The following is a 27320-nucleotide window of genomic DNA, read 5'->3' on the forward strand; positions in this document are numbered from 1 at the left end:
CATGAAGAGGTTTAAATGAAATGTAGATCTTGAAATGTTTACTATACCAGAACTTGACTGTTTCTCAGATGGCAGATGGCAAACTGATGTGAAATGATGTGGATCAGATAGTAAAAGGAAAAAGAAAGAGCTGAATGCAAGAGACAGAAGAAAGAGATTGATTATTAAATGTTATAGAAAAGAATGCATCCATCAGTATTTTCCAGACTGACAACTATTATGGAAAGGAAGGAAACAGATATTAGCTCTAAATAAACCCCAACCCACAAAAATACAACATGGATCAGATCCTTAGTCGGTGTAAACTGAAGTCAGTGGAGCTCCACCAATTTACAACAGCTGAGAATCTGACCCACTGAGTTAATCACTCTTATCCAGAAGGAAAATATCAGCCCTAAAAATAAATCATTACTAATAGTATATCACCCAACTTCCCTATTATGTCTCTCTCTTAAAAATGTCATCTCTCCCTGACTACAATGAGGAGCTTTCAGAAGCTGCAGCAGTCTTTAGAAGTGCACCTGGCAGTGAGCTGAGTACAGTGTATAATTACCCAAAACAAATGCCTTTCTTTGCACCTTCCAGCTCTTTAGAAGCATACTCAACATAGCTTTAAAACTCCCCAAAGTTAAATTGTTAATAGATCTTGATATTTTAAGTAAAAAGAAGCCCCAGATCAGAACAGCATTTAAGTTTCTGCAAGTTAGTTTTAGTTTGCAAGTTAGCTGGTTAGTAGAATGCTTTATTTGGACACTAGCACTGAGAGTATGGGTTAGATTAACCAAAGCTATAAAAAGAAGAACAGGAGTACTTGTGGCTTCATTTCCTGAGATTTGGAAGTTTAAAGCTTTGGAAGCTTTTAATAGCCAAGCATACCCAATTTTTTATCTGAATTATTTATTTTGAAAAGTAAATGTGTGTTTCCAGTATATGGATGTAGTTCCCTTTTCTCCTCCCCTTCCTCACACTGAATGAAACTGACTCTGCAACATGGGTAAACACAGATAACTTTTTTTTTTATTCCAGTGATTTCATATTCTTTTTGAAGTTCTGGCTTTAGCTCTCAGAACACTCCTTATTTGGCAGGTGGATGACACCTGAAAACTGGGAGTTACTTAGCAATTTGGGAAATGGGTGATGTCATCACACTTGTATGGGGGAGGTAGGTAACATGAGAGTTTGGCAGAAGCTAGCTCTGTCATGGGGAAGCAGGTGGGGTTGGTAATGGGAATGAAGAAGGCCGCATCCCCTATCATGCGGGTTTTCAGCAGCAGGAAGTTCTTTTGGGTGGCTTGTTAGGGGAAGGGAATAGAGACATCGTTGTGGGAGGAGGTGAATTACATGCAGTTGTGTCATCTTGGAAAGTATTGTAAAGGGTTTGGTGGGGATGTCATGTGAAGGCAATTTATAGATTCACTGCAGTATTTTAAGAGAAAAAGACAACTAACAAAAACACAGACTTTTCTTTAAAAAAGCTAAACACTATATTTAAGAATTTTATTTCCTATTCAATGTGGTGTAATTTTACTAAACAACTCAGAGTTGTTATTTTACACCTCAAGTCCAACTGGTCTGTTAAACACCGTATAGCAGATTTGTTCATGAAATGCCTAAAAATTAGAAATGAAAAACTTTCACTGAAATGTTCATTTCAAAGTGCACTGTTACCTTACAAATCATTTCCAAAACATCTCTTGTGGTGTCACCTGGATGGATTACTGTCAAAGCAGGCTGGTTATTTGGCAGGCAGAACCAAGATGGCGTAAAATACTCATGAACCCAAATATCACAATCAGGATTATGCTGATGGGTGCTGGTCAGTGCCACTTCTTTTTCCCTCTGAAGAGAAAAATCCATTAATTAAAACATTGATGGTAAAATATCATCCATCTCTTCTTCAATACCAAGTGTAAGGAAGTCAGTATGCTGTACTATACATACACCCTACTGGGGAACCCAGTTAGAGTGAAGACATTTTATTCACAAACCTAGACTAAGAGCTTGTCTATATTAGAAAGTTTTGCTGCTTTAAATTATACTGGTACAGATTAAAATGGCAATTCCACCCCCCTACCTCCTCACTCCCCCCAGTGTGGAGACAATTTTACTGGTATAAATGTGCTTATACCAGTATAGCTTACTCTAGTTTGGGAAGAAGAATAAGCTCTTGTGGTGTAAGGCACCTTTATACAGGTATAACTGTGTCTGTGCTAGGGCTAATATTAGTATAACTATATCGGTTAAAAAAAACCACACCCATAATCAACATAATTATACCAGTATAACTTTTCTAGTGTAGACCAGCCCTTAGTGGATGCTCAAGTAGCCATGGAATTGCAGTTTGTATATTGCAATTTGGACTGGAAGAATTTTGGGCTTTTATTGTACATCACACTAACACTATAAATGGAGTTTCACTATAGCAAAGTTCAATACGTAGGTGGTAGGAACACAGGAATTCCCATACAGAATTATACCAGTAGTCATCTAGTCCAGTATACTGTCTCCAACAGTGGCCAGCACTAGCTGCTTCAGAGGAAGAAACTGCAGCAGGCAGATCTGAGATAACTTGCCTCCAGGGAAAGTTTCCTCCTAACCCCCAGTAGTTACAGGTTGGCTTCCGCCCTGATGCATGAGGGCTTCATATCCCTTCCAAAACTTTATTTTTAAATTGTATCTGTGATCACACAGCACTAATTAAAATATCCACGTAGTTTCCATTTCTTGGGACAGACAGATACAAATAGACCAGGAGATATGGAATATAACAAGCGAGAAAGGCTGATCTATGTTAATACACTGGATAGAAAATCTGAAAATTTGGGTGCTGTTCCTGCCTCCACCACAGACTTTCTGTAGGACACTGCTCAACTCATTTAGCTCTATTGTAGCCTCAGTTTCTCCATATGTAAAATGTGGATAACATATCCACTCTATAGGGGAATTGTAAGTTACATTCAGCAGTGAGTGTAAAGCACTTTGAAGGCCCCAGATGAAAGGTGCTACACAAGTACAAGTGTAAAGTAATAAGGTCAAACCACAAACACTATGGGTAAAATCCTGACCCCCTGAAGTCAATGCAAAATTACTATGGAGTTAAATGGAGCGATACCTATGGGTATTAGCAATGTGGGGGGCATAATATAAAAAAAGGACTGATGTTAAAAATTAAGGCTCCAATGCATCATATCTCCCAGTTACCCCCAAGCACAAAGAAAACAGCTGACCGTGCTAAGGTTTCTAGGTATTACAGGATAGCATATCCCAGCATTCATTTTGAATTGTCTGTCTTTTGTAGGTTGAAGTTGGACCCTCGGGGGTACATTTTTGAGCAAGTGAGAGAGCTGCACAATTCCTGTTAGCTGCAAATGGAGTCACACAGCTAAATCCCTACTCACTACATTAAAAATGTACTCCTTAGCACTGGCTTAACAGTGTTTTATAGCTGACTTTCCTCTGGGTGCTTGGGAAGGGGATTGTGGTTGTTTTCGGAAAGCTAAAAGCCTTATGGAGGAGCATATAGTATTAAAGCTAAATGTGGAGAATACTGTATTTTCCAATTGCAATAATCCTAAATTAGCAGTAGGTTCACATAAATCCTTTGCCAATTACAATTAACATTATCAAAGCCTGTTTATTGTATATTAACATACAGTGTTGCATCATCACCTCCATCTGCTGAAGTAAAAACTTAGCACATGACAAATGATGACATTATTATAAACAATATTAAATGCCTACTATAATTAGTTATATGCTAAAACTGGTAGGTTAGGAATCCTCCTAAGGTTCATAGTGCTTACGGGTTCTGTAACTCTAGCCACAGAATGGATTGTCCAGTGGATCCCTGTCGCTATGACTGCAATGACTCCATCCCATTCATGGCAAGATGTCAGTCTACAGAGGGTGCAGGCCCAGCATCTTGCCCCTCCATGCCTGGTAGAAACTACTACAGGCAGAATTGCTGTCATAGGATCTGCCTCCCTAACAAGATTCTACCTCATCTTACTAGCACTGCAAGAATGTGCTTTATTTTCAAGCAGGCAAATAAATTAATGGAACTCCTTTGTAAAGCCCAGGGTTTTCTTACCTTGCCATCTGGTACTGTATCATCAAAGATTCCTTCTAAAGACTTCTTCACGGAATCAACTCCTTCACCAAAGACCTGCAGAGCAAAAAGTGCTATTTTATAACATAATTCAATAATGCTCTCAAATCTGGAAACAGACTCTAAATAGGACACATTACAGGGTCTTAAGAAAAAAAAATCTCTGACATCAAGCATGTAAGTTAAACTGACCAAATCTATTTCAATGATAACCGCAAAAAATATAAAAGAAAAAGATCAGATTCCTAAAAAGACAGAGGGAGGCAGGAATATCCTAGTGGATGGGGCACCAGGCTGGGAGACTGGAGGTCTGAACTCTACTTCCACTCCTGTTGGTGACTTGCTGTGTGAACCTGGACAATTTTTATCCTCTCTGTGCTTAAGTTTCCCCATCTGTAAAATGAGGATAATAACGCTTACCCACTTTCAGTAAGCACTTTGAGATCTCTAGATGAAGAGTGCTGTGTAATTTTTCTTATAAGCAAGTTTATTTGTTTATTTTGTAAACACTCATCCAACCACAACAGTCTGGGCGCAACATGACTTTGTGCTAGTGAAGTAACAGTTAATGATCCAGCACGAGGTAAGGACACTAAGATAATGGGACAGTGCAGAAGCAAGAATACAAGTAGAGAAGAAGTATTTGCAGGATCAGGCAGTAACTGACTTGGAATGGATCCAGACTGGCACACCTGCAAAAACTAACAATCCACTACAGCTTTGGGCATAGGGCATAAGCATTTATCATCTTGGTGAAGGGAAGACACACAGCTTTGATTTCATTACATCAGGCACTACAAGAAGCCTGCTAGAATTAAGATTGGAAAACAGTTTCTATAACTTCATGTATTCACTTATTTATAATTGTGTTATTAATTGTTATTTATGTTGTGTCTAAGATGGGCCAGGAACTATGCAGGATGTGAAAGAGATATGGACACTGCTCAATAGAGCTTACAATCTAAAGCCCCCATTTTGCAAACCCTTAACTTAACAGTCAATAGGACTACTAGCATGCTTAAAATTAAGCATATGAGTAAATATCAGCAGGAATGGGGCCTAAATTTACAGAGAACATATAGGCCCAGATCCTGAAAGGTATTTAGGTGCCTAATCCCCACAGAGTTAGACATACTGGTAACCTTCCAAAACATTCACTTTCTGAATTTTCTTTAAAGCTTGGTCTCTGTCCAGATCTAATGTTTTTAATTGGAGCAAAATTCCTCAGCCAATTCAGGGTTGTGGAAGAGTGTGTGTGTGGGGGGAAATACACCTCTCTCTGTTGGGGGCGGGGGAAGTGGGAGTGGGGAAATACACCTCTCTCTGTTGGGGGGGGGGGGAGTGGGAGTGGGATTTGGCAATCTATGGCACAAATACCTGACATGTGAAACTTGGCATGGACAGAATCCTTGCTGAGCACTAGAGACTTTGCTTGGTTTGGGGAATTTTTTTTTTAAAAGCAAGCATGTTACACACAATAGAAATATAACTTCTGAAAATGCTCATCAGGCATCAGCTAGTTCTCTAGTGAAATTCTGCCCCCTTTGTAATCATTGGGCTGAACTGACTAGAGAGATAGACAAAGGTAAGAGTTGATGAGAACATGCATGAGGTGGATTTTTAATGTCTCATTAACAACACATTATATGGCATATTCCTCAGCAATAAATACTCCCCCACCCACACCACTGTCTTAACAACAGGGACAGGAGGAAATCACAGGCCTAAAACCCAAAACAAATCCTGCCCTGCCCACTTCCCAAAAAAAGAGAACAGAAGAAAAAGAAAACCCTGTGATTCCTGCAATTAGATGAGGCATAACTACCAATATCTGAAAGCTATAATTAGGGATGTTTGGAGAGTAAGGCAGGGGAACACCTGCTTAATCCACTGAAATACATTTGTCTGTGGAAGATTTTGGGAGGGACAGCATGAAAATGAAAAGAAGCATGGATTGTTCCTCCTAAATACAGAGAATTGTCCATTACAGGGCTCTCTCCAAACTTACCCGTAACATTCTACAAATTCTAAGCTTTCATTTAAAGAAAAATTAATTTCCTATTTTTTTCCTATTACAAAAATGCAGCTGTAAACAGATGTTCTGCTGCTGCCTCACTAACCTAAACTTGCAGAAAACAGTCTCCAGACAAAGGACAGCATCAATAGAAACACAACCCATTCATCTCAAAAAAGGTATGGGCCTCAAACCTCACTCGGGACCATTTAAACATGAGCTGTTATATAGTTATCTGTAATTACAATGACTCATTTTGAAGAGAATATTAAGTGTGATGACTACACAACCATGAAGGATTAAACAGGAGAGATTAAGGCTGGGTATGCAATGCACATTAAAAGTGCTCAGCGTAACCAACACTTCTTTCCCTGAGCTGGGGCTATTTTTCAAAGTGTCTTCTGCATGGTAATAAAATAAGCCTTGAAAATAACAATGAAGCTTAATGTTCTATCTACCTACCTGGTTAATGCTTGGCCTCCCTTGTTTTTTCTTTGAGGTAGTATCCAGTCCCCAAAGAGAAGAAAACCTGCTTCTCCGTTTGCTGGCGGATCTGGACATGGCCTGTGTTCTTCTTCTTACTCCGGCCTCCCCAGTGCGAGCTGCCACCTGCCAGTGCCGTAAGGTTTTAAAATTAAAGGCTGCAGCATCCCAGTATACCATTGCTTACAGGCTTTGACAGTGAAGTCAAGTGGGCAAATGGCAAATACTGGAGCAACCAATGTGTATTCGCAACGGGAATGTTGATGACTCCAGATCAGCTATTTGCCTCCCACTGTAACATAACTCATTCCTTCCAACATTACATACACAAAAAGACAGTATCTAATGGTTTTGGGTGCCCAGTTTGAGTTATTTTAAAGAGTCCTGGTTTGCAAAGAGCGAGAGCTCAGCACTTTCTGAAAATCAGGCCCCTTTATAATGTTTCAGGATTGGCACCCAAAAAGGGAGGTACCCAAAATCACTAGTCACTTTTGAAGAGCTTCGTCTGTGTCTTTATTCCTTCATGTAAAGTGGACTGTGCTCACCTAAACAGATTCATGATTTCTAGCAGGCCAAATGTCAGGCATTTAAATACAAGTATTTCCTTAAAGGTGAATAATGTGTTTAAAAACAAGAAAAGGGAAGATGAAGAACTAAGTATATTTTTCTGTCCTGAATTCCTCCTATAGCCAGAGTAAGAGAGGCCTTCAGGGCACAATTCTTTCCCCGCCACTTCTTCATTTCTACCTCCCTCTCAGGAAGCTTTTGATCTGCTGTAATGCCCCAGAATGCATCATTCGGTGACATCACAGTTCCCCATGGAATACAGCTCTAGAGGCTCAGGAAGTGACAGTTTATTATTCTATAGCACAGTTTTGCAGATTTTATCTATCTATCTATAGAGAGAGAGTACAGATTGTTACATTAGATATAGTATTTCCCCATGAAATCTGTGCTATATAACAAAATAACCCACCCTACCTAATCCCCTAAAATGCAGCCCATACTCTGGTAGGGCTCCAGTGGTACCTGTGATTATACAGAATGATGTAATCTGGGGCACTGCAGTTGTGCAAGAGCAACTCAGCACAATCCTGTGGGAGCTGAAATTAAGTTTCAAGTTAGATAAGTGTCGATTGCCTGGATATTTGAAAACAATGACCCATAACAATCTATTTAGCTAAAACCTATTTGCCTTTATATGACATGGTAATTGGGAAGGTTTCCCAACCCGGGAATCCCTCCTGGGAAAAAATGGATCATCGGTCAGAAGCAAAGCTTCTTCGCAAGCTTCTTGGGTGTTCCTTCTAATATGCAGGACACCCAAGCACTTCTTTTGTGAAAGAAGGAGTGGTAAGAAGTATGGCAAGTATGACTTGGGGAAAAAAGTGAAAAGGACACACCCGCCTTGCAACCCTGGAGGTGAATTTCCTGAAACCTACTTTTAAGAGAGTCCCACACACGAAACTAACAATATCTGACTGTCATTTGGCACACAGTCATGGGTAGAACAAAGAAACCTAGGCAGCTTTGCGATAAGACGCTGAGAGACTGGTTTTGGTACTGTAAGCATGAATACGGTATGAGAACTGGCATAACAGAATACTGGGTTGGGCATCCAGAGAACAGATATACTGAGAGTAATCATGTTTGTCATCTGGAAAGTGGACAAGTAAGGGAAAAACAGAAGTTGAACTGCCGTTGCAGGTTTCTAGCTTCATAAAGGCAAACCTTGTGAATATTTACTTAGTTTATCTATGGTATCTGTCTTGTATCTGAAAGACCTAACAAGACCTCTGCCTAACATAGTACAGAACAACCAACCTAACCATGACTTCTGAACCTGTCTACTTAGACCATTTCTATAACACTACTGAAGTCAATAGCCCTATGCTAATTTACACAAGCTCTCCTAAGAGAGGATGAGTGTGCTGTCAGTCTAGTTTGTTATATTATGCTCATCACCATAATAACTCAGTACCCTCAATGTGAGTTCAGGGTGCCCCATATCTTATACAATTCAACTCTATATTTGAATCACAGCAATGTAACTGTACCATTGATGCATTATTAAGGGAAGAACTTTTCTTTTCCAAGACAACATATTCAAAATTTGGGGCTATAGAGAAAGCAACATGAGAAGGCAGATTTAGCTAAATTCCATGCAATGCAATAAAATTCATCACCGAAAAGCTAGAGGCAAAAGAAAATGAGCACAAATGTAAATGAAGACCCGCTTCTTTAAAAATATAAATTCACCAGCAATTATCAGGATGATGATGCTAATCTTTTTATATAAAAGAATAAAACCGCCTCTGACTGAATTACAGCTCTGTATTCACAATTGAAGGGTACAGCTGACATCTACAAGACAACAGCAGAGCTCAGCTATTTCTGTAAAGCTCCAGGAACGCAAGCCTAAACTACAGGCATGCCATTTAAATTCATAACAAAAAGCAACAGTGTGCAGTACATTTTTATGTGTTTTAAAGAGCTGTATTGTTATGGTATTTAAATTTAAACCATTTTAACACAGCTGAAGGCTTGTTTGCCAAATGGGAAAGAGTACAGGAGAGGTTTTACACTTTCTGCTGGAGCATCAGGTGCTGATCGCTACTGCAGACAGGATACTGGACTAGATGGGCCAATAATCTTATTCACTCTGTGGGAAAGTTGGTCTTGCCACACTGGGTATGATCCAACACATACTGAAGTCAATTTAAAGACTCCTATTGACTTCACTGGGGTTTAGATCAGGCCCTATGAGTTCACAGGCATTGGAGAGGGGCCCAAGCTGCAAAGTTCACAGCCAGAGCTAAATCTTCTCAAATTTCAAAATTGGTTACATCCAGGCTTTTGGTTCAGCCCACTGGAGAGATGGGGACCAGCTGCAAAGTTTGGATCCAGACTGTCTCAAAGTTTGGAACAGGGATTTTGGATTTGGGTCATCTTTAACACCCGCAGTACCACCATGTCTGTAAGGAAGTTCTTGGGCCCCGTTATGGTTTTGGTAACAGTCAGCAGTGTGTTTATAATGACGATATGTATAAAATATATCTGGCATGAATATTATACATGTATAAAAGGTGTGGTTCTCCTAAGGTTAAAAAGAACAAACTTGATACCAAATCTCCTTCAAGACAATCACTTCAGAGTATCAATTTTTTAAATTAGATCAAAGACATGTACCCATCCCAAAATGCAGAAATCCCTGCATGTTGAAGTAAGAATTTACCCCACAGACATCAATGACAGCTTTTGTTGATTTAATCTCTCTGTGAAACCACCAAGCGATTTATAGTTTACCAGTACTGACCTCTGGCTTCAGTTGAAACTCACCAGTGCATGAAAAGAAGATACTGAAAAGATTCCAAGACGGCCCATTGCAACTTTAGTTGGACGACTTGCGAAAGCAAGTAGCCTTTTTGGGTTTGGCAGCTCCCCTCCTTGGAGGCTAGCTAAATAACAACGATACCGAAATAGGTCCATTTGGAACTGTTCAAGGTTCTGTTCCCAAACAAAGATCTGTAAAAAGTGTGGATTGGGGCATGGTATGGAAGAGAAAAAGAACACAGTAGTAAATATCTTTTAAAAAAAATACTACTAGAAAATCATATTAATTAAATTTTCTATCAACATCGATTGCATTTCAAAGGAGGCAAAAGAAACAAAAATGATTCAAAGTTTTTTAATTGGATGAATAACAAATATTTTTATGTTCATCGTAGAAATCGTCTCCCAAGGCAACTGCTACTTTGATTCAGTGCTAATTAACAGTATTAACATTCCATTTTTCATTTTCTTTGTTTCCCAGGATTCTCTTCTGAATAGCTCCTAAGAGGCAGATTTTATACATCAAGGACAATAGAGATATGAGAAGACCAAAAAACCCAACAAGATTCCACAAACAGAGTCCTGGCTCTTCATCATCATCAGTGGTAGTTTAAGAATCAATGAAGCGCGGTGTTATATTTGAAAAAGAAGTGAGGTACACTGGAGATAATTAAACTTATCAGTGGAAGAGCCCTATAATCAGCCTATGTGAGGACTCATTTAAGTAATTAAAATTGCTGGTACAAAATATTTTCAGAGTGCTAAAAAACCAGCAAGATAAAGGGACAGAAAAACTGCTCTGTCCTCTGGTTGTGGATTTAAAGCCTTTGAAAAGAATCATTTGAACAGCAAGATAAGCGTCCCCTCCCCCCTCTCACCTCTTCTCAAAGGTTTTTGCGGGGTGGGAAATCTCCTTAACTCAGCACATTAAAGACCCAGAAGCCCCCTCCTTCTATGGGTAGAATTCCAAACACATTTGGCAGCCTGGGTTAAGAGTGCTGCTGTTTAATGAAGCGGGGTCCATATGTTAGTTTCCTAAAATAAGGTGCCATTGTGACAGCAGGAGAGACATCTGCTCTAGGATTTCTGTTTCTCAAATGCAGCTAAGTTGTCCACTTTAAGTTGGAAGTACAAGCAACAGAGGAGTCATGATGGCAATGCTAGCTATAAAGTTGATAAGAGAAAACAGAGAATTGAGGCAGTTTCTGAGTTCCATACTTAGGTAGGCTGAGTACAGAAGAATAAATGTGTTCAATATTAAAGCCTCTAACAGCAGCAGCATTTATAAGTCTCTCAGATATTTAACATATCTGTTTCAGATATACAAGAAAGATTACCTGATCAAGTATGGTCTTCTTCTTCTTGGAGTCCGTTACTGAGGACAGCTGCATTTCACCCATTTTCTTCATTTTCTCATCCATATCTATCTTCTGTTCCAGCTTTTTTATTTCAGTTTTCAACAGTTTGACCGTGTCCTCTTTGTGATGTTGTCTTGCTACCGCAGTGGCACAAGCAGAATGGACTGCAGTGATCCAATTCTCTAGTTCGGTCTGGCTAGAGGTCTGAAGAGACGGAAAGGAAAAAAAAGTCAGGATCCTCTTAAAATTGATTAGAGATTAACAAATGCAATTCTCGGGAGATTCCTCTTCCCTTGATCTCAAGAACCAAAGCTTTAAATCCACTTATAACAGAAGAAATAAAAAACTGTCATTCTATACTGCATATGAAACAGGCCATTTTTAGCTCAGCACCCTGAATTCAGTATTTAGACATATATCTATGCCTAGCAGCTGTAGCATATTTGCTAGCAAGTGCTTAAAAATGACTTTCCTTGGCCATCATAATGCTACAAATGAAATTTTTTAGACTGCAAATTCCTTGAGGCAGACAACGTCTGTCCTCACAGCGTAGCGCACATGGTTGGCATGCAACAATTAATAATAAATCAATGAAATAATACGTGGCCATAGTATCAGCTTATAGCTTAATACAAGAGCAAAGTATAGCTGCTTCCAAATGAAGGTCTCAAAGCCCTCTGTAGTCATTAATGGATTCAATCCTCACAAACACCCCTGGGAAGTAGGTAAGTACTATTATCAGTATATTACAGATGGGAATGAGGACATATAGTAGTTATCATACTATATCAAAGAGCGAGTAATGAAGGAGCTGGGAATATTAAAAAGATCTCCATAACACCAATCCTGTGCTTTAACCACTGAACAATTCACCCTTCTTATAATAAGGGGCCTGAGCATGAATGAGAATCAGGCTCTTCCATATTTACTGCTGCTAACAGCATCCCCTGATCTTTCATCAGAATATTTAGTAGAGATGCCAGCAACCTGAAAATAAAACGTCAAATGGTACCATTGTACTTTTGTTAATAGATGAGCACGTTTCCTCTCAGCATTCTCTCTTTTCAGTTTTCTGTTGGTTTTATTATGAAGTATTCTGGTAAATCATTAGAATTGTAAGTTTCTCACACAAACAATAAAAGCTAGAGAGATCCATTTTACATGCCCATACTTCCCCTCCTGCTTATTGTTTTCTGGTCCATTTTCTTTTTTATTTATCAGATGCATGTTTTATTAGACTTGCTACTATTCTAATCTGGAAAACATGTCACCATATATCAGAGGTTCTCCAACTGGGGGTCGAGACCCCTCAGGGGGTTGTGAAGTTATTACATGGGGAGTCGTGAGCTGTCAGCCTCAACCCCAAGCCCTGCTTTGCATCCGGCATTTATAATGGTGTTAAATATATAAAAAAGTGTTTTTAATTTATAAGGGGGGGGCCACACTCAGAGGCTTGCTATGTGAAAGGGGTCACCAGTACAAAGGTTTGAGAACCACTGCCATATATCTTCCCCTACACAGAGGGAAGAGAGAGACAAGGTAGGTGAGGTAATATCTTTTTATTGAACCAGCATCTCTTGGTGGAAGGGACACGCTTTTGAGCTTCAGGTCTGGAGAAAGTAACAAGAGCATGTGAACTAATTATGAGGTTGGACAGATCATTAAGCACAAGGGGTTCACACATGCTGTAGGAGACCACTTAAAATGAAGTGGGCAATTAAGGGTTAGTAGGGAGTTGGGCGTGTTACAAATTGTTGTAATGAGTCATGAAACCAGTGTCTCTGTTAAGCCCATGATTTTTAGTGTCCAGCAGAGTTAAGAATTTAAGTTCCCAGGCTTGTCTTTTGAAGGTGTTGTGCATATTTCCTTTGAGGATGATAATTGAGAGGTCAGATATGAAATGATTGCTTTGTGAAAAGTGTTTTTTGTCTTCTGTCATTTTTCTGTCATTCGAGAGCATAGTGATTGTCTGGTCTCACTCACATAGTTGTTGTTGGAGCATTTGATGCACTGCATATGTTGTGATAGGCATGTGTAGCCAAGGATCTTGAAAGGTATGTTGGGGATATTGATTGCCATAACAGTGGAGAGATGTCTGCAGGTTTTGCATCTGTTGTTCTGGCAGGTCTGGTGCCACTTTGAATTGTTGTGTCCTGTTCTGTGGGGAGTTTGCTTCTCATGATGAGCTTAGTGAGGCTGGGGTTTGTTTGAAGGCCAGAAGAGGGGGTTCAGGAAATATTTCTTTCAGGATCTGGTCCCCATCAAGTATGAGTTGTAACTGCTTGATGATACCCCCTATGGGTTCCAATGTGAGGTGGTAGGGAAAACTAGGGGTGCGAGGTTAGTGGGGTGGGGGGGTGTTTCTCCCCTGTATTCTTCCAGGGTATTTGGGTGGCTCTGTCCCTTCCACCAACAGAAGTTGGTCCAATAAAAGATATTACCTCATCCACTTTGTAGCTCTCATATCCTTGGACAAACATGGCTACAACGACACTGCAAACATATCTGGAGGGATGTCAACCTAAAGAGGCCATGAAGAAGAATGATCTTGACTTAAGGCACTGGACTGGTACTCAGGGGAGTTGGGTTCAGTTCCCAGTTCTGCTATGGATTTTCTGCATAACCTTGGGGAAGTTACTTAAGGCCTAACCAAAGGCTCCCACTGATTTCCTTGGGCTTTGAATCAGGCCCTTTGTCACTCTTTGTCTCAATTCCTCATATGAATAATGGAGATAATATTTCCCCACCTCACAAGGTGTTGCAGGGATAAATGTATTACTGTATGTGAAACACTCAGATATTATGGTGATGTGAGCTTTAAAATCCTTGTTTTCCCCTCTCATGTCGGCAGCTAAGATTGCAGCATTTCCCAGACTTTGGAAAGCTAAACTCACCTTCAGGAACATGAAACTAACTATACCCACCTTTGAATCCAATCCGTATTGTTAAAGGCCTATTCTTCTTATTCCACATAATTTCTATACACACCCTGCTGATCTCTTGCACTTGCCTCTCTCAAACTGTGCATGTATGGGGGTAGTTGGAGGGGGGGAGGGGGAATGCTGGACTAGTATAGGTGACGGGTGCAGTTTCATGGAAGTCCAGCATTCTGATTTGAGATTTTTTTTACAGCTAAAGAAAATATTTCAAGTACTCCTTTTCCATCCTTACAAAATAAAAAGTAAATCGCCCTAACCCCCTTACTAAGCCCTCACTAATTTACAGCATATAGTGAAACAAAGTTTTATAGTCAACTATATGTTGTAAGAGATTCAATAGACTTCCTTTGCATGTCAACCTTTAACAGTAATCACATGAGTATTTGTCTTGTGGCTAAAGGACCTGCGAATAGCAGACCACCTTGTTCTAATTAAGCCTACTTATCCATAAATATCACCACCACCATCTGTTTTCTTCAGTCACTAGCAATGAGGAGTAAGAAGACTGCCTCTTCCTACTCCACCAGAGGTTATCATTATTTGCTAAGGACCTGATCCAATTTTCATCGATGTCAATGAAAAGATTCCCAAGGAGGCCCAGTTCAGGAAAGCAATTAAGTACACGCAGAATCCCCTTTTACTTCTATGGGACTCAAAGGTGTGCTTAAGGTTAAGCATATGCTTACATACTAACCTGAACAGGGTTAGTTTCCTGAGTCCCCAGGAGCTGGATCAGGCCCATATTGACAGAATTAACGTTATATCTCTTTCTTTGTTCTCTATTGATACCATAGAAATTGTACTGTATTTCCATGTTAAATCTAAACAAGCTCACAGCAATCTAATCAGCTCTCATTCACGGAGGAATTCACTAGAATTTGCCACCAATCCTGGTGATGAGTAGAGCCTAACTTGGCGAGCAATGCTACTGAAATAATCAAACTGTCTGTGGAGTAAAGACTGCTAGTTGAGAGTTAGGATGGCAGCAGCTAGCCCTTATTGTATAAAACCCTTCTTTGTACAGATGATGGAGGAAAAATCATTAAAATAAGACAGATTGTTTTATTGTGTGATCAAATATATGGTAATCTACAGCACAATAATAATTGTAAAATGTCTTATTTCTCTTTTAAAATAGTATTTTCATATCAGATTCACTTCTTGTTAGGGGTTTTTTGTTTTGTTTGGGAGGAGGGGGCGACTGCTTTTTGTTAAGCACTTTAACTCTTTTTTTGGACATGGAACAGGCTATTAAGCACGCAGACCAAGAGGATTGCTCTGCCTCCAGCGGAAAGGAAAAACCTTGTAAACAAGCTGCATGTATCTCAAATGTATGTGGTGTTGCAAGATACACTGAACTTCTGGCAAATGCATGTGACATCCACATGTAATGGATTTGTGTAGGCATGATAGGAACTGACTGAACAGGGAATTATAATGTAGGAGATGTCTGATGTCTCTGGACACAATGCAGTGAGAAAAGTTGTTACAAAAGGTATAATATTAAACAGTGGCTTTGTGTTTCCTCTAAGCCTACAGTCTCCATTGGATAGAAATAATCTACTACTGTTCCCTGGTATTTTTTTTAAACTAACTAGTATAACATTTTGTATTGTATGAATCTATGTGTACGTGTTATTAGTAGCTAAGAAACACTGTTGAACAGCAGTGTACATGCTCCAGCAATTCTGTGTCCATAAGATTAAGCCCTGGGGCTACAATCACAAATAATTACAAATTATTTCCACAATTATGGCTGATTCCCCATCCCTTTCCCCAAATCCACCCCTGCATTTTCTTCTAATTCTCTTCCTTTAGAGTTACATGGGTTCTATGTAGAAGACACCCCCCCCCCCAAAAAGGGGGGGCGGTTCATAAGTCACAAGAAAACAATAATTTACTTTGAAAAGATTCACTTTTGCTCTTTCCCACATAAAGTTACATAAAAATCTAGTCATGACATTATGACACAGAGCTTTTAACGAATAAGGCCTTGAGTTGCCACAAAAGAAATGTATTGAATGTGACCTTTTCTGTATTTAGCCTCTACTGGCATTAATTTTACAAGAAGGGAGGTTTTCCAAAAGAAATGCAAATGAAATATTTTATACTCATGTAAATAGATCTGACGGTGGTGGTGCTTCACAGCTTATTTAATTCATGCTGAGGCCACATGCTACTGTATTTGCCCCCTGGATGGAAGCACGACAAGATGACAAAAAACACCTCCTAAGAGAAAGGCATTGGGGACTGGGGGAGGAAGCAGCGAAGAAAATCAAATATTAGTTATGGAAAAATATACAGGGGTTTCAGCAATGTAAATGAGGGTAGAATTTAACCTTTTGTGTGTATAAATATCATGGGCCAAGATCATCAACAGCATAGCCACACTGAAGTCAATAGAGCTATGACAATTTAAGCCAATTGAGGATCGGGCCCCATGTTTATAAAAGCTGGGCATACTTTTGAGAGGTTTGCTTTTAAAGGTTTATTAAGAAATGTTGGGGAGAATCATTCTGCAAGAGTGGACTGGAATATAAAAATATAGTAAAATCCAGACATTTTTTCCATTTGATCAAGGATTTACATTCCCAAATTGTCACTAGACAAAACAAAATTCACTGATTGAGAAAATCAGCAACAAATAGCTAGGCTTATAAAGTGATAAGGGTGTAGCTGGGAAATGACTGCTCAATGCAGGCTGATCATTCCATTTGGTAAAAAAAAGAATGTCAGATCATAGCTAACAGGAGTTTTTGGTGTGAAAGGAATGCTGGGTTGGACCCCAAAAAACCGATCAGAGTAACAAAGACAGTTGAAAGGTAGAGCTATTTTTTAATCAGATCAGCATCTGGCCATTGTATAGTTTTAGGTTTTCTTTAAGCTGCTAATAAACTATAAATTGTAAATAAAGCAGAAAAGTAGCTGATTTTAATATCTAAAATCTGCAAGACATTTAGAACCATAGTATGCACTGAGCTAGGAAAGTGAAATGTTCAGTGGAGTCTGTTGTGAGTGGTGTGGGATTCCGCACTATGAACTGTAATGAAAAGAACCTGTGGACCTCCAAATATTTCCTGCTAATTCACACAACTCATGCTCATGTACATTTCTCAGATCTTTCTGTAAGGTCCCATCTTCAATTGCATATTTACTGTGACGGGGGGTTGTGTTTTAGCCATGGGCATAGTTTGGCGGGTTGCAACACCCCCCAAAACGCAAGCCTGGGGCAGGTGCAGAATTTGCCGCTTACCCCTCCCCTGCAAACGCATGGCCCCATTGGCCTGACTGGAGCTGCCCTCCCAAATATAGAAGTCAAACTACATGTGGTAGTGCTATGATGTTAGCCCTTCTGGGGCAGTATATACTGTAGTTTGGTCTTGCCTGTGGAGGTGGGAGCAAACCGTGTTATAACCATAGCACTAAGTTGTATTAAAGTTCTGGCTTTCATAGGGTTGCAAAACCACTTGCTAACGTTACCGGTTGACTTTAAATCTATCTACACAAGCAGAGAGCACAGCGTGTTATAAAATAGTAGACTTGGGACTGTACAAGGGACCTGAATTTGGTGTCAAGCCCCCTCAGGGTTGTTTTCTCTACATAATGAATGAATGCTACTGAGCAGGAACTCCATCCTTTCTACTCGCCTAGAGCAAAGTCCTGACCCGACTGAAGTCAATGGGAATTTTGCCATGGATTTCAATGGGGTCAGAATTTCACCCTGGTTTGCAAGATGAACAAAAAGGTTAAAAAGAACAACTCTGTATAACTCAAGTACAGAACAAACCTGAAAGAGAAATGCATCCCCAAGGGAATTACTGAGGCAGAAAACAAAGTCTTTCTTTGGGTGCTCGGGCACTGCTTGCACTATACTGTTTTCCACCCAGACAGCGTGCTTTGGGATGCTGTTGTGGTCTATTCCAGATCTGCCATCACTCTCGTAGAAGAATAATGTACATCCTAGGAAAAACACGAGAAAGGCATTAGCAAGCAGCATATTTAAATACCATAAAACCACATCTATTCAATGCTTTGTTGCAGAAGAATGTAGCCCTAATCCTCTGAGTCCTCCAAAAATGAAAATTAAATCAATATATACTTGGGCAGCTATAGCAATGCCTTTTTATGGATTTTCCACACAGGGTACGTCCAGACTACCCGCCGAATCGGCGGTAATCAATCTATCGGAAATTGATAAATCGCGTCTCATCTAGACACGATATATCGATTCCCGAACGCACTCCCGTCGATTCTGGAACTCCACCAGGGAGAGCGGCGGTAGTGGGGTCGACAGGGGAGCCGCAGCCATCAATCCCACGCCGTAAGGACCCGAGGTAAGTTGAAATAAGATACGTCGACTTCAGCTACGCTATTCCCGTAGTTGAAGTTGCATATCTTGCATCGACCCCCAGCCCTAGTGTAGACCAGCCCACAGACTACTTAAAATCTATTGGTCTGGTAAGAGACATCTGAAGGAAGTTTTTCAGTATGTACCACCCAGTTCCCAGTATCACTGATGGCAGTCCTAAAGGTAAATCTCTTTACCATCTACTGACAGTGTACTCCTCTGCGTTTGGAAACATGGGCGAAATGCTTAAAAGTGCCTTTCTACCTATATTTGCTCCCAACCATACTTTATTGCAATAGTGTTTGCACCTTTGGTACAAACTCACACGCCTTTTTTTGTTTTTTTAAAAACACTGTATTAACCATTTAATGTTATGCCCTATTTCTCTTTCCAGAACCTGCCCTCATTTCTGCTTTCATTCAGGACAATTAAGAGCTTCTGTCAGGCACAGCAGTGGCCTGTGAACTGACAAGCATTGTCCCAGGAAACCTAAAGCGGGAACAGTCTCCTCTCTCCGCCCAGCAAGCAACCAGCTTGAGAAAAAAGAGTGGCAGGAGACACAGAAAGAACCAATGCAAATCTGCTGATGAGCAAGGGTGGTGTGTATGAGCCTTTCTGAAGGAAAGAGATGGTGGAAGCAGGAATTTGCATCTGGATAGGCCTCGCGCTACATTGGTAGGACCTGACTCCTCGAATCATCAAAAGCCAGCAATACTGGTAGAATGAATTTAGTGAATATAGCTACCCATTAACTGCAGTGACACTAAGGGATACGCTTAGACCACTGCTATGAGAGATCATTCCATCAATATACTCTTTTTTCTTCCACCCTCAAATGTGAAGGTGCTGGAGAACAGCCTTGGAGACGTGGATTGTTCACAGAAGCAATATGTCACAGGCCAAAGGATGTGAGAGGATACTTCATTCGCCAGGGCCCATTCAACTCTTGGCCTCTGAGATTACAAGCGAAGGTGCCTCTCTACCCTGCCCGCTCAGCCCCGATAGTGCATAGTGCCGGGGCATGCCATGGGATGTCCATATTCTAACATCGTTTGGGTTTTTATTGTTGGTGTTGGGGGGGTTGTTGGGTTATTTTGTCTGTACCATGGATGGGAAAATACAGGTACAGATGGAAGCTGTGAACACAATTCTTTAAGGCGGCTCTGTAACCATGTTGCCCTATCAGTGTGACAAAAATTAAAAACCCCAATATGTCAGAAGGTGGACTCCCCTCAGAATGCCAGACTACTGTGAGCTGGCACAATTAGCCTTATAGAGTAGACAGGCCCTCAGGGAAACCATTGTCCTGCTTAAACTGTCTCGCAACTACTAGTTACTATGGTTCCTTGAAGGTAGAGATCAAGGTTTTTTTAATGACTGAAACCCGATGAATAAGTGAAAAAATAGATTGGACTGAGTTATTCCCACTGAAAAAAAATTAATGAACAAAAACAAAAAAACCTTTGTTCCCCTGCAATGTTTTAGCTATTGATCAATGTGTTATCAACATGGGGCTGGGGAGGGGGGAAATCCCTGTGCATTTTAGGTGAAGACAGACTATAACTTAGAGGCTTCAAGCAAAAAATCTTTACAATTTTCAGGCAAAATATAGTTAGTCTGTAACTCTAGGATCTCTGCAATTTCTGCTACTATTCAATATTATATAAACATTTTAATTTAATAATGAAATCTCTAGCTTTTTCTGTTGAAAATAGTGGTCAGAATGGAAACTGATGCATGGTTACCCCTTTAACCCAACGTTGGAGAAAACTATTTGCAGCCAAACACTAGCAGCTGTTAACTTCAAAGCTTAGTTTAAATGCGACGTTATTAAGTCACAGCAATCTAAGACACAAACATTTGACTTGAGACAAGGCACTTTAAAGTAACATTGCATTTATGCTCATCCTTCCCCTTTTCCCCCCCTCCCAGATGGCTCTTTGTTTACCAATTCTTCACAGCCAGCCTTTCCTGTCACACTGCCTCAGCTAGAAGGAGATTAGGGGTTCTCTCTGCTCCCTCAGCCGTGGAATTTCTCTTCTTTTATTTCCCCAACTCTGTAACAATTGCAATGAAGGGCTGGCACTCACAATTTGTTTTTAAATTGCTGCTACAAACACTGGTACATGCCACCTGGCAAGAGTTGTGGAGTCAGACCCTATTCTTCATCTCTGGAACTCAGCAGGTACCTTTCCAATGGCTAATCTCTAAGGGCCAGGCAACACAAAAAAGCAAAACTATGTCAGGGAACCTAGTTACAATATGGTTTTCCCCTTGACCTGGTTAAAACATGGTTCCATTTTGTACACAAGACTTGGTCATGCAAAAACCTTTGGTAGTCCTATCTACATTATGAAATAGAGCTGTGTTGTTACCAGTCCCCTGACAATTCTACTCGTAGTGTACACAGACTCTTACAGAGCTGGGAAATGGATGACTGAGTCCAAATATGAGCTTGGTTTCTCCACTTTGCTGTTTAAGATGATTACGCAGAGATTCTCAGAAGGCTACTTACAGATCCAATTTTAACCTACTGTGCCTGTTTCTTTACTATTGTTATTATTTATTTGTACTATAGTAGTACCTAGAGGCCCCACCTGAGATCACCACCCCATAGGACTAGGTGCTGTACAAACACACAGTGAGAGAGAGCCCCTGCCCCGAAGAGCTTACAATCTGGTCAGGACAGACAAAAGGTAGCAGGAGAAGAAGGTCACAGAGGTCTTTCCAAATGTCACAAAGCAGGTGTGTGAACCAGAAATAGAACCAAAGTCTTCTGAGTCACAGTCCAGTGCCCCATCCATTAGGCCACACTGCTGCTCCTGTTCAAGGCCTTGTCCATACTACGAGCTAAAATTGTACTACAATTATTTATATTCTCACAGTATGCAGAACCCTCAATCAGGATCAGCACCCCATTGTGCTAGGCACTGTACAAACATACACAAAGACACAGTCCTTGCCCCAAAGAGCTTACCACTGAATGACAGCTGTCACACGGTGGGTACTAGCACAGTTCTAGCACCAATTCCATGATCACAGCAGACAAGGATTTCATTTAGAACACTTTTATAAACATGCTTTTCAGAGAAATGTGCACGCTGGTCAGGGAAGCCATGTTAGATCCAATAGTTGCTAGCATGATTTTAAGCATAGTGTAGACTCTGCCTTAGAAGCAGCACAGCAAATTAATTTTGACAAAAGCACATACCGCAATTGTGAGTGAGTGGCCATTAAAAAAATTCCCAAAGAAAATCAAGAACATTCTCTGATACTTCCCTACTAATTTTGCAATTTTTTCCAGCGGCTTTGGTAAGAGTGCTCCTGGCATTGATTTTTCTTTCATCATTTCTTTTTTAAACAAGCATAAAAGAAGCATTCATATTACCATTTGGTAGACGTGCCTTGTCTATTAAATGTGTAATCAGAGATTTCACTCAATTTAATAAAATCACTAGAAACGACATGGCTTACGCGTTGTAATGATGCTCACTCTGTAATATGGGAGCACCCCGTTAAACATAGATCTGATGTTTATATTCCTGTATAATGTCTCTTTAAACAAAAGCTCACTGTTGATTATTGTTTTGATTCCAATAGTTATATGGCAAGGATCTGTAAACCTGTTGATGCCACATAAATAAATAAATAAATAAATAGGTTTTTTTTTAAAAAGGCAGCATTCAGCTACTTGTTTTGGATAGAAAACACAAAGAATGATACCTTAAGGCCCCAATTTTGCAGTTAGCTCTATGTGGGCACAGAGGCATGCCCAAGTGGTGCTCACTGAGGGATCAGAGCTGAACTTTGCATGTTGATAAAAACATTTAAAAATTAAATCAGATCGAGGCCTCTAGATTTTGATGCTATAGGCCAAATTCTGTGCTAATTTACATCCTCGATGACCCTTTGATATCTATGTAAATTATTAATGACAGTCTATCTGATATACCTTTTAAGGAAACCCAATAGTGTTTCCATTTCCTGCGTGTAGCCGACTCCACTTTCTTATTCTTTTTGTGCACCAGAAAATTTTTCACTGCAAGAGCCCCAGCTTTCCGTACAGTGCCCTGGCCAGCTGTAAGGAGAATGTCAGACTGCCCTGGAGAACTCAAGGTACCACTGCTTTGCTCATCACTCAGGGTTGAACCAGCTTCTTCCAAGTTCTCGCTGTTGGTGGTGCTCATTTCCAGCTCCCTTCGGAAGTTCTCATACACTCCCTGACGGACCCCATCTCCTGTAGAGCTGCTGCCGCTGTCGCTGCCAATGAAAGCTCGACTAGCCGTTGGAGAATAGCTAGAGTTTGTAGCATTTGAACGTCTGGAGAGGAGGTCTGTATCGGTGGTTGCGCCCTCGATTCCACTGTCAGCAAATTCACTCCCTTCACCTGCATTCACATCCTGGTTAAAAAAAAGGAAACAACATCATATGAAGGTAGCTGATATACTATCCTACCCTGGCATTCTGAAGAGGCTAAAAGAGCCTGAAGTTTCCCTGATTGTATCAAATTTCTTCACATTCCTTCTTTGCTTGACATTAAATCTGCCCTGTGAAGACAAGTGGCTGGAAGAATAGGTATTCTAGCAGGGCTTCCGGCAACAATTTAGGAAAGACCATACAGTTTTAGTATGTGCCCCACCACCATAGTAAGTTGGGGGAGAGAGGGGAAACAACTTAAATTGTTTACCCTAGACTAAGTTAATGGTGATAACAAGTTTTCAGGAAGGAAAACATGTGACAGTAAAAACAATGACAATGTCTGGGGAAGTAGTCATCACCCATGAGGCTCAGAGAGGAAAACACTGTTATTGTATATTCACACTTACAACTGAGACTCTCTCTTAGGCATCCTATGATTGCCACTTGACATTTATATAACTAAAGATGTACTTTTCCCGTAGGTGGATATGTATTAAAAATTGTAGCATTCCCACTCCCCGAAAGTAAGGACTCGTTCTTTATAAATGCTACATACCAACAGAGACTTGCGAGTCTGTCTACATGCGCTGTTTAGAAGAATAACTACTTCCTCGCCCACTCAGTAAATCCAGTTCTTCTGGTCAGTTTTGATTTCAATACATTCATTAATAAAGTACCTTCTTAGACCCCAATTCTGCAAGCTGCTCTGGACTGTTGTACCCCTTCATCCACACAGCGCTCCACTAACTTAAATGGGACTCCATATGGGTGCAGAGATCCTCCTGCACAGACCAACTTTCCGGGTCAGGATCTTATTTTGTGCTGTTCCATACACCTGTTTTGGAAACCATTAATTTCCCCAGTTCCTTGCAACACAGAGAATAAGGGGATGCTTAGAGAAACATCAGAGCCAGTGCTGCTGAGAAACCACGCATTTACAACAGACTGTCACAGACTGATTTTCTCATCTCATCTCAAAATGCAGAAAGGTGCAGGGAAAATACAAATTCTTAATCTAAGTTCCTAAAATTCTATATGTGTCAGACACCACACGTGTGAGGGGTAGTCACAGCATTTCCACCAGTTTCACATCTATGCAATTCCAACTCTCTCAGTGGACTTTAAACTAGCATAAAACTGAAACACCTCCATGCTGAATCAGGCTGAAGATATCTTACAGGATACAAATCAGGAGATTTAATAAAGGAACAATGAATACCTTTTGCACTTGGTTGGATTTTTTTTTTTTAGAGATGTATGTAACTCTTATAAGTAACTAATTTCTAATTTGACATAGACCATTGTGTAGCACAAGTTAAAAAAAATCACTTGAGTTTTTAAGCATATTTTAATTTTAGGAAAACGTAGTTAATTGTTTGATTCAAGTAATGATTTAACAGACATTTAGATTTCTAGTAATCTTTTTATTCATGCTATGTAGTATGTATAAAGTTAATTCTAAATATATTGCTTCTCTAATTTTTATTTAAAACATACAAAATAATGTGTGTTTGTTTTTAAATAAAGTCTCACTAAAACAGACCCATCAATGCAGGGGAGTAATGGAAATATGATTTGTCCTCTTGGCAACATTTATAAAAATTGTACTTGATATTCTGTTTGCCAGACCATGAGAATTCTCTGAAAATGAGGCATAATCGTAGTGATTGAAGCACAGAACTGAAACCCAGGAACTCCGAAGTTCTAATCCTAGCTCTGACACAGATTCATAGTATGTTCTTGAGCAAGTCACATAAAAGATCTGCCTTGGTTCCCATATCTGTAAATGGGGATAATACCACATGCCTCTCAGGAATGTTGTATCGGTTAGCTGATGTTTGTAAAACACTTGACAAGATGAGAAGCTCTGCATAACTACATTATCTACACTCAGAAGTATTGTATAACAATCATTATAACCATGCAGTGATCCATGGAATAGACTAGATGGTTCAAAAAGCTTCCTTACAACTCAATGATTTTAGGATTCTACCCTGTCCTCAATATCTCCTCACCAACACCCCAGGATCTTCTAAAAAACTGAGGTCTACACTACCACTTATTTTGGTATAACTTACATTGCTCAGGAGTATAAATAAACTACCCCCATGAGCGATGTAACTTACATCGACCTAAGCGCCGGTGTGGACAGCGCTATGTTGGTGGGAGCGCTTCTCCCGCCGACATAGCTACCAGCTCTCATGGAGATGGATTTATTATGTCGACAGGAGAGCTCTCTCCTGCCAGCACACAGCGTCTTCACCAGACATAGTGCAGCTGCACCGATGTAGTGTATTTAGTGTAGACTAGCCTTGAGATTCTGGCCCTGCAGGGGGATTAGAATCTGAATACATAAAAGGGAGAATAGATCAAAACTTGTTGCCAGTTGATATTCATCCAGTACTGTTCGCCTTTAGGAATTAGAATGTCACATTTAGTGAGATGAGTATCTTAAACGGTCTGCTGTATAAATGGTCGATAGGTTAGTAAGGTTAAGAGCATTCATCAGACAGGTTTTTTGCCTTCGGGCCTTATACTGTACTGTCTGCTGGTTCCCATCAGAGGGTTATAATCAGTTTGAGAGTGTCACATGAAATTTTCTAATGACACCTTGAAATATTATAATCTGCACACTGATAGGGTCTCAATTAAAGAGTTCAGCAGAAAGTCAGAAAGTCACCGAGGGTTATTATGCATTTTCGGGGAGGGGAAGAGGGGGAGAATTAGAGACTGAACATGTTGTCCGCTGTATCAAGTGGAGAAGGACAGATGGGTTTTGATTAAGGAATAATAGAAAAAATGTCAAATTTGGGTGACTGAAGTTAGGTACCAAACTAACATTTTGGCTGGATTTTCAAAGGTGGTGAGCACCCATGGCTCCAACTGATCAGATCATCTAATACAGATAATATAACTTTAGGCACCCACGTTTCAAATTTTTGGCCAAGAATGTGGTGACTGCTGTGCATTACACAGATTAAGGGACAGTCCTGTATGCTTCTATTAAAGAATACTCAACATTTCTTTCACAATTGCTCAAACACCAGCCTAACACCCAGGATTATATTGACACTAATGTCCTCTTAAAGGGAGACTATCAGAGTTCTGGATCTGTTACAGGAAGGGCCAGGGAGGCATTCTAATATCACAGGTTAGCACTTAAGGCACAAAAGCACATTTCATTCCTGGGTAAAAGGAATTACCAGGGAACAGATTTGGAATTGACAGGTTACGACGTACACTGTATAGGGATTTTATGTTCTCTCTGGAATTCATGTCTCCAGCTCATGGGGGAAGGATAGTTCAGTGGTTTGAGCATTAGCCTGCTAAACCCAGGGTTGCGAGTTCAATCCTTGAGGGGGCCACTTAGGGATTTAGAGCAAAAATCTGTCTGGGGATTAGTCCTGCTTAGAGCAGGGGGTTGGACTAGATGACCTCCTGAGGTCCCTTCCAACCCTGATAGTCTATGAGACTAGATTCTTTGTAATTGAAACAAAAAAAAAAAAAAAAAAAACACCACTGCACTTAGGGCCTGATCCAGCAAAGTGTTGACCACATTTCCAAAGGTAGGAGGTGTCTGATGAGAACAATGCATGTGCTTTTGGAGCCTATGGTTTTTTGCTGTTTTAACAGAGTATAATTTGCCACGGGCAAATTTATTCTAGAACTCCACAGAAATACCACTATAGGGCTTCTTTTTGTTTCTCTTGGAGTTTGTTTAGGTTCTGACTAAAATCCTTGTCTAAAATCTTCTAAAATGCAGGAATGACACCTGATAGTTTATTCTTTGCCAGGGAAATCCCCAATTTAAGCTCCCAGTCCTGCAACTCGTTCTCTCTAAGCAGATGCAGACCTGCACCCAGGCAGAATCCCAGGGGAACCACATGCAGGAAGTTCATTGGAAGACTCGGGCCAAAATCTGTATTGCCATCCCACCACCTCTCCACTTTTATTTGCGTATCTACAGACCTGGGGAAGAACATCTGCTTTGTCTTGGAGAAAGAGAGCAAGCTATCTCCTTGAAGGCAGAAAGATCAAGGAGCTCAACGGAACGAATGTTCATGTCTTAAATATCAGAACCAGAAAAGGTTTTAATCCATAAAGAATATGAACCAAACAAATACAGACATCTATGAGTTTGCCCTTTTGACTAAATTTTTGCTATTTGGAGTGTGAGGAGAAGGCAGGAGAGTTATTAGCCTATGAACTGAAATCAACAGAATCCAGCAGGAGCAGTGCAGCCATCTAGGATAAAAATAGTACTCTGTTTAGCAAGTCAATAGTTATTAACCTAACATTCCAAGGCTTTTACCAGAAC

At 40.2% G+C, this 27320-nt stretch overlaps 1 protein-coding gene across 6 annotated transcripts in view; it reads right to left on the reverse strand.

Annotated features, from left to right (window-relative positions):
• Positions 1 to 27320, reverse strand: part of TIAM1 (TIAM Rac1 associated GEF 1) — a 270110-nt gene that overhangs the window by 62637 nt on the left and 180153 nt on the right. For all 6 annotated transcript variants that reach the window (XM_008165270.4, XM_042855753.2, XM_005283901.5 and 3 more), the window contains 7 exons: positions 22536 to 22983; positions 18023 to 18195; positions 11276 to 11500; positions 9945 to 10130; positions 6585 to 6731; positions 4091 to 4165; positions 1669 to 1839 (listed from right to left, as the gene is read on the reverse strand). In XM_008165270.4, the coding sequence (XP_008163492.2) occupies positions 1669 to 1839; positions 4091 to 4165; positions 6585 to 6731; positions 9945 to 10130; positions 11276 to 11500; positions 18023 to 18195; positions 22536 to 22983 (1425 nt within the window). The remainder of the gene's footprint in view (positions 1 to 1668; positions 1840 to 4090; positions 4166 to 6584; positions 6732 to 9944; positions 10131 to 11275; positions 11501 to 18022; positions 18196 to 22535; positions 22984 to 27320) is intronic.

This window comes from Chrysemys picta, chromosome 1, assembly GCF_011386835.1.
Source record: "Chrysemys picta bellii isolate R12L10 chromosome 1, ASM1138683v2, whole genome shotgun sequence".
Taxonomy (NCBI): Eukaryota; Metazoa; Chordata; order Testudines; family Emydidae; genus Chrysemys; species Chrysemys picta.